The sequence below is a fragment of the Corylus avellana genome, chromosome ca1 (genome assembly GCF_901000735.1).
Source record: "Corylus avellana chromosome ca1, CavTom2PMs-1.0".
NCBI classification, from domain to species: domain Eukaryota; kingdom Viridiplantae; phylum Streptophyta; class Magnoliopsida; order Fagales; family Betulaceae; genus Corylus; species Corylus avellana.
Genome location: NC_081541.1, coordinates 17,912,032 through 17,920,529, shown reverse-complemented (window position 1 = coordinate 17,920,529; position 8,498 = coordinate 17,912,032). Strand labels below are relative to the sequence as shown.

General features: G+C 34.0%; 1 protein-coding gene across 4 annotated transcripts; it reads right to left on the bottom strand.

Moving 5' to 3' along the window:
- Window positions 1-388: 388 nt before the first annotated feature.
- LOC132163815 (uncharacterized) lies at window positions 389-8,498 on the bottom strand. 4 transcript variants are annotated; one of them, XM_059574201.1, is made up of 5 exons: window positions 8,363-8,498; window positions 2,983-3,097; window positions 2,517-2,781; window positions 1,077-2,059; window positions 389-743 (listed from the first exon to the last, which is right to left on the bottom strand). In XM_059574201.1, the coding sequence occupies exons 4-5, from the start codon at window positions 2,031-2,033 to the stop codon at window positions 393-395; spliced, it is 1,308 nt and encodes a 435-aa protein (XP_059430184.1). In that variant the 5' UTR covers window positions 2,034-2,059; window positions 2,517-2,781; window positions 2,983-3,097; window positions 8,363-8,498; the 3' UTR covers window positions 389-392. The 4 variants fall into 4 exon arrangements, with proteins under 4 accessions (XP_059430184.1, XP_059430176.1, XP_059430192.1 ...); XM_059574193.1 differs by lacking the exon at window positions 2,517-2,781; XM_059574209.1 differs by lacking the exon at window positions 2,517-2,781 and having other exon boundaries at window positions 2,992-3,097.

Below are 8,498 nucleotides of genomic sequence, written 5' to 3'. Positions count from 1 at the left end.
TCATTTCAATGAAAATAATTTGAGATATCTATATAATAGATAACTATGCAATAGAAGATGGGCCCCGGGAAATAAGTACAAGGCTCAAATCAACAAATCATAGCCTAAGCAACATATGGCTCATGACCAGAGGCTTAAGCCACGAACCAGATCTCTGAGACTTGCATTTTGCAATTCTATCTTTCTTTATTTCAGCAATACTTTTAATGCATTGGGAGTCTTAAACACTTCCTTGGGATCAAAAGATTGTTAAAAACTGCTTCGAATGGAAATTGATGTGGGCAGTAGCAAACACAAGATACCACTTACTTAAGCAGCATAATCTTTCAACACCCATGCTCAAAGAAGCTTATATTAAATGCAGGTCCTCAAGCAACAATATTTTACAGATTTTATACCTTTCCAAGCTTTGCAAGAGAAGATGGGAGAGAAGCCCATGAAACACTTCCTTCTGTCAATCTTCTACTATTTAGGGAAACCTTGACCAAGTTTCCTGGGAGTCCATTACTGGAATGTTCGCCTGATGATTTCTTTCCAGCAGAAGTTGTTTGCTTACTTGGTTTTTCTTGATCACCCGAAGTCCCATTTGCAGAGACTTTCTTTGCAGATATTTGAGCTTTAATGTCCCCTTTGGATGACCTAGCAGACGACTGGGCCATATTCTCCTCGTTGGATAGCAACCTTTCACTTGATGTACTCATTCTTGATGTACTTATCCTTGAAGTCGTACTTAATCTAGGTGTCTGGCAAATACATCTCGATTAGTTGATAGAAAAACAGTTAGAGAAATGCAGCAAAAGTTTATTTCCCAGACTGCTGGAAATAGCGATTCAATTCAATGCTTGTGATTTTTCAGATCCGAAATAAACATGGGATGAAATTTAATTATACTGTACACACGAAATTTTGAAAATACCCTCAACGAAGACGAACTGAAAGAGTAAACTGCAGTAAACCGTAGGAATCCAAGGCAGACAAAGCAATGAAGGAATTCAGAGCAGTTTAGTAATTTTCTTTAGAAGTATTTGAACAGATGAATCAATAGTCAAACTAAGTAACAAGAACGATAAACTTACAGAACTTCGTACTTCGGGCTTCGAATCATGTTTGGAGGCCCTTAAATTTGAATTCTCTCTGCTCTTCACCTCCATATTTCCTTCCCAGCTCTTCCTCAGAGCCTTGGCCCCCAGCTCAATCCCTTGAACGAAACTTTTAATCGGGTTTCCCATCGCTACCTTCTTCCCAGAGGGAAGGGGACTAAACGTGCGAACAACATTTGCCTTTTCCACCACCCCCAATTTAACTGTTGCCTTCCCTCCCTTTATCTCTGCCTGCTGCCTCATCCCATTCGAAAACTTCTCAAAAGAAGCTGGCAACGAATAACAACTCGTCGGAGACGAAGGAATAGAGCGTGAATTGAATGACTTCAATCTCCCCAACGATTCCTTCTTCACTTCCAAATTCAATGCCGATTTCAATGATTGTGACTTTGATCTACTAAAAGCCCCCATTTTCTTATCCAATTGCTCCTCTTTAACACTACCATTCAATCTCACCTTCTCCTTTTCCCCAACATGATTATTCCCAAAGACTTTCTTATTAGGTGATTTCACTTTCTCCTCAGGTTTCAAACCCGAAGACGAAATATGGTTCAGAAATCCCAACGAGTGAGTAGCAACAATATCTTCAGGGCTTCCCACACAAGGGTGGCGACCCGGAACTGGCCTAACCCCGCGAAGAATTGGGACTGGTGAGGCCGCTTCGAGCCGCTCAACATGAATAAACTGACCCAATTGAATCTTATCACTAAGAATGAGATCATCATGTTCATCGGGGAGAGATACATAGGTGGCATGAGAGGAATCTGAAACCTTGATGTAAAAACCTTGGTTTGAGAATAACTCACCACCTGCAAGCGCTGGAACAATGCTCACAACTTGCAATAGAGATGACCTGTGCTCACCAGCAACCTTTATGTCTGTGTTCATGTGCTGCAGAAGCTTGAGAAGGACACCAGGAACAAGATTGGCCATGTTTTGGACCTTCAATTTGCATTACACTGAAAACCCAGATGGAGAAATATTCAAGATTTCAAATGTGAACACAAAAATCTTGCAGAAAGAGTCACAAAGTATAGACTTTTTTTTTTCCTCAATACCCAGATGGAAAAAAAAAAGAAAAAAGAGAAGCGTTTTTCCTCAATCCCCAGGTTGAGAAAAGGAATCAAATCTGTGGACTTTGATGGCTTGCAGAGAAGGAAAACTGGGAATATACTTGGAGGAGATGAAATTCCTTCCCAAAAGGGAGATTTATCATAGGAAAGACTGAAATTTATTTCACATCGTTTACGGATTCAGATTAGAAGGTCTGAGCTTTCCGTTTACGGATTTATTATCAGCAGAACAGCTTAATCATAGAACCCAGCCCAGAAATAAAAATTTAGTTTCAAACACTTGGTAGTAATAATTGAGTACAGCTTGGAGAAAGAAAAGAAAAGAACAAATGTTCACACTCACCAACCCTGAAGAGAAAAGGACTGAGACTGATACAAAAACTTTGGCATTTTTACAAAATGTAGAGATTGGTAGTAAAAACCATTTCTTTTGAGAACCCAAAATGAGAAAGCAACAAACTTATTGAAATCTTGGGTGGGTTTATAGCTCAAAGATCCGAAAGAGAAAACCCGGTAGGGAAAGTCACTTTTTGAGAAGAAAATAAGGGACAGAGCTCCCGAGAAGTGTCTGTACTGAACATGGGATGGTGCTGAGAATTTGCAGGAAACTGAAAAAGGTAGAAAGGGGAATAATTGATGTCAGGCTTATTACATGATTGATAAAAATAAAAATAAAAACCAAAAAACCAAAAAACCAAAAAAAATAAAAAACAAAAACAAAAACAAATGTCAGATCTCTGAGCTGAGAGTGACACACAGAGACATATGCACACATGCACTTAAAATGATGGGAGAATGCATAAATTTACCTGACCCACTTTCGTTTTGAATGTGGTTCTTTCAGAACTCAGTGGCTGCTGTAGAGTTATCAGCCATTGAAGCCAAAGGGTGTTGGGAATTCTTGCAGGAACCAGATGGGAAATCCTGGTAGAGAATTTTAAAAAAACATTTATTTTATGCTAACGTAAGGACTAAGGAGGAGGTTTCTTTTAAATTCTTATTGTTTTTCAATTAGTGTTTTATTATAATATTATGATGTTAAATATTATATTTACGCATACGCAAATGGGTGCATGTGCAGTATAATGGGGTGTCAGGAACAATGTAATGGCGTGTCGGCTACCTGAAAAGGTGTCACATCCCCAAGATAATAGAAGCATTTGCACTCTTTATCTTATTCTTTTTAATTTTTAATTTTTAATTTTTTAACCATGAGGCCTTGGATTCTCAACCACTATATATATTTCGAGCATGTGGTAGATAAAGGAGGTGGACCCAATCAACCAACTTACCTCAAAAAGAACTGAAAAATCAGGCATTAATTGTTAATAATTTACCCTACCCAAGTTTCCCTATGATTTAATTGATCTTTGAAATTGAAGCTAACTTTAATAAGAAAAAAAAAAAACTGCAAAACTAAATACAGAAGCACCACCATCACTATGGTATTGTGTAACGTTAAATTATTTGTTTTAGATTTTTTTTTTTTTTTTTAATGGGGCTAATTCCACGTACAAGAAGCCACTTGTATATATACGAGTAGCTTTTAGTTTAGAAATTTGACATTCAGTAACGTTACATACTCGTCTTTGATCTTATTTTCATATTAATATACTGAAGTAGCAATGTACGTCAGTTTTTGAATTAATCTTTAAATAAAAATTTGAAAGCTAGAAAAATTGTCACATCAATCCAGTGAATAATATAAGAGTAAAATGAAAAATAAATATTTAAAATTTCTCTTTAATATTTTAAAAAACTTGAATCGATATTGTCTATATGAATGTCATGCCATACTACAATGCTTGGGTATCAAGGAATTGACAACAAATTCATGATGTATTTTATTTTCAATGTTATGTGATGCTATGCTATAATTAATTGCTAAATGCATGCTTAGGTACTTATGTGGTTAATTTAATTGAAAACTATTGACTGTAATAATGAAATTCAAAAGGTTGAAATGCGGACCCAAACAGTGTGTTTGGCTAAAACAGTGAATCAAACAGTCAAGCATGTTCAACTTCTTGGAAAACATATTAAAAGAAAAACACGTCCCAAATTAAGAGGAAAAATGAGGTCCAGAAAGTAAACTGAATTTACAGAAAATGAGAAAAGTGAGGTAAAATCCATCATTGGGTGCTTCCACATGATGGACAAGCTGACATGACCGAGTCATTCAATCAGATATGGCAAGTAAAGCAATTGGTTAATTATGAGAATATGGTTTAATATTAATTGTTCCCTTTATTTTCATAAAAAGACATGAAATCAGTACGCAGGAGACAACGTTCCCTGTGCTTGCGCTATTGAAACCATGCCCATTGAAAGGCACTAATTATAGGTAATTGTAAATACTCATATTTTCTCAATTTTTGTATTATTGGGTTTGTGTTTAGGCCATGTCAAATATAAGAGTATATAAATTAACTTTAATTTAGCTCATTTAATTAAATAGATTAAATTCATAATTTTTTTAAAATTTTATATTAGATTTGTGTCGGGTTCGTGAGTCATGTCAAAAATTAACAATCATAGTATTGCGTGTCGGGTTCAAATTGTATCAAAATATGAGTAAAAGACTATATAGGTCAATCATAATCTCAAACCTAATCTTTTAATTTTATGTTATGTTTACAGGTCGTGTAAAAATTTGTAGGCCCTATTCATAAAGGTTAGGGCCATCAATTCTTTTTTTTTTTTAAAAAAAATAAATGCTTGTTGAAGTTTCAAAGGTTGATGAATACTATTAGATTAACCTAATAAAATAAAAATATAATAAGAGATGAGTACGTAACGTTTACTCAGTAATTATACACCTCACATATTCGTAATTCCCATCACTATTCTCATGCTTATCATTTTTTTTTTTTCTAATTTCATGTCTATCCTTCAAATACAAAGGAAAAAGCTTTCCTCTAGATCGGCCAGCCATATCTACCTACTATACTCCGTCAAATAAAATGGCTATCCATTAACATCAACATGAACAACTTGAGGAGGCAGAGGACCCTACGGGTTTTGACCGACTCTTTTTTCGTTTTTCTTGGGGATTTAGGGTTGTTGTATCTAACCGTGTGAATAATATTACATTATTTAATTTTTTAAAATAGTATGCCAATATATTTATCACGTGTCATCATCTATCCTATTAAATACAATTTTAAATTTTGACCATAAAATAACTCATCTGCATTTCACTTGAAATGAAAAGAATTTCTTTAGGACCTATTTGGGTGTGTGTTTGAAGGGTCTAAAAGTACGTTTAACACTTAAAAAGTCTATTTGAAGAAAAAAAAAATACCCGTTTGGTAAAAAAAAATTGAAAGCATTTTTAAAAGTTCAAAATGCCTAAAAATGGCCAAAATGCACTTTTGGTAAATGAAGGTTTTGCCAAAAAAAATGCTTTTTGACTTAAAAACTCTATTTTTCAAACACAATCTCAAACATGTTTTTGGTCTAATTTAATTATGAATGACGATCACTCTTCTAGAGGCTACATTTGTTAGAAATTTTAATTTGTCTAAACAACCCAAAAAGCAGAAAACATTATTAAAAACACAAAAACCTAATCTTCACAACATAACACTTTTTCAAAAAAAAAAAAAAAATACCCCCAAAAAATAACGACCAAAATATAAGCACTAAATCATTTCCCCTTTCTAATAATCACACCCCAAAGGGCTTGCCGACAGGATGAGTTAGTGACTTATTACCTAATGATATTCTTGCTGGGGAAATTGTTCCACTTAATCAAAACAGAGGATGCTTTTGATTAAAGTAGTTGTAATTATTTGCTTTTTACAAAGTTAGTTAAAGATAAAGCAAGAGGCTTGGCTTCCTAAGCACACTTATTAGGAAGCACTCTCAAAGCAAAAAGGTTAGTGTTAGTTATGATAATCAACTGCAACTAAATCTCCAAGTTTCTCAAATCCAAAATAATGATTCCTGTTTCTTCACTCTTGCTCTGATTATATACTCATCTATTTTCAACCATTAATTATTTATATTTAAATTATACTTAATAGAATGTAATGTGACAATTTTACTCAATAATGTAGCAGGTCAAGCTCAACATATATAGTGCATAACAATGATGAGAGAAATAGACAACTCAGCAAAGATTAGGGTGAAGCTTAATAATTAATCTTAGTTCAAAATTTCTCATATATAGACCATGACAATCATGTTTATTTTGCTATTAAGATATATAATTATCACAGTAAATATACGCTTAATATCAAAGCTCTATAATAGATTTAGTGAGTTTTGCCTCAATTCAATGGTAGATTTATGGGGTTAGAAGTTAGATTAAAAGAAGTTAAACGTACTTTTAATTAATTATCATTATCACTAGCAAGCAATCTCAAAGCAAAGAGGTAATTCTCAATTAGGATAATCAATTATTAGACATATCTTGCTCCTAAAGTTTTGCCCTGACTATATTATCAATAATGCTTTCTTGGAAAATTATTTCAACACATTACGTTTGGCACTTAAGAATGGACACAAAAAATGGCTATTCCCCTAAAAAAAGGGAATTAAAAAATAAATAAAAAGAAGAGATGAATAGCTTTACAATTACATTTTTCAAAATAACCTCATTATTATTATTATTTTCTTTCTAAGAATCCAAAAATAATAAAATAAAATAAAAAATTCACTCCCTATGGAGGATGATCAGCCACCCTAATAGACAATCGGGGGTGGCCATGACCACCTTCAATTGTTTTGTTAAGGTGGCCGACCACCCGCGGTTGTTTTGTTAGGGTGGCTAGGGAATGAACTTTTTTTTATTTTTAGGTTCCCAAAAAATAAAAGAAACAAGGATTTTTGGGAAATCATTTTTAAAGCTAGGATATTTTCAAAATTTGATTCAATTCTAGCGAGGAAATTTAGTCATTCCTGTGTTATCACAAAACAAAATAAGCTTCTTGTATTTCCAATAATACTCATTCTTATTCCTAAAGAATCATCATTCCGGTATACCAAATGTGTTCTTAGGGTTATTAATAATATAATTAGGGCAAAAATTTTAGGAAAATCTCTACAAAGTTGTTTGGTTTGCGACATGCTCTTCTTTAGAATCTTGAGGCTTCTACAATGCCTACGTCGAAAGTGAGAAGAAGACAATATTTAATCAGAGGTAAAGGAGGATGAAAAGGAAGAGGTGGCGCCAGAGAGAGGTTTGGCAAACAATGCAATAATTAGAAGGCCCTTTGGGGTGCCGGGGGGTGAGGGAGAGATAGGTGAAAAATGGTTTATGAAAGTGAGAAGCGTAAACCATTTTACGCCTTCTTATATTGCTTTTTCTCTAATCAACCGAAAATATTTTCTATTTTACCAACATTTTCAACCTCCCCAAACACTCGAAAACGAGGAAAACCTTTCTTAAAAAAGATTTTACATCAAAACAAACGGGCCTACATAACAATTAACTCATATTAGCATATCCCACGTTTGTTCATATTTAAGAATAGAAAATAACTTCAATCATGTCATGGTATAAACCGGGTGTTTTGCACCCTCCAATAAGAAGTGGACATGTCAACTTGAAACACCAAAAAATAATATAATCATTCACACCAAATAATTTACTTCTCTTGACAAAATACTCATTGATGAAATTACCGGATCCATAGTCTTGGTTGGTTTTGGAGACTCCGTTGTTGAGAGCTCGAAGGTGGGTAAGAGTTCAGCGGTGGAAGTTGGGTAAAATTAATAGAAAAGTTCATGAGATTCATTTGAATTAGATAATTTAAATATATATTATTTTGATCTATATTGTATTTGGTATTTAAAACGATAAAAAAAAAAAAAAAAAATTTACACCACGTCCGGATAAGAAAGGCTCTCTTAGGAATATATGTTTGTCTATGGCTATGTATGTTCGCATGTATCCTGGCATCCAACAAAGACACTCCAAAGTGAAATTAGATTATTATAGATTTTTAGTCCTTTTTCGTTTGTTCACGCATATTATCATGATACCTAGCTAAATATTTCTTCACATTCACCTCTGGTTATAGAATTTCACTATCAAGATGATGCAATAAAGTTATTTCTAATATAATTTAATGTGAGAATATTTACTAAAAACCTTAAACCGATAAAAATAATTCATTTAATCATTTGATTTTAGAAATAATTAAAAAAAAAAAAAGTTTTACATATGGAATTACGGATTACCTGAACCTTGCCGTCCGACTTCACTTCACCGGTCGACGGAATCGGTGTATTCCGGCAAATCCACGGCGATTTCCTTCCACATGCGAGGCGGCGTTGACTCGCAAACGACTCGACAGAGTCTCCGGGCGGCGCAGTA

Coding starts and splice junctions, on each gene's coding strand:
- LOC132163815 (XM_059574201.1), bottom strand. CDS start 2,033: ATGGCCAATCTTGTTCCTGGTGTCCTTCTCAAGCTTCTGCAGCACATG. Junction 744..1,076: donor AGCCCGAAGTACGAAGTTCT/GTAAGTTTATCG, acceptor TGTATTTGCCAG/ACACCTAGATTAAGTACGAC.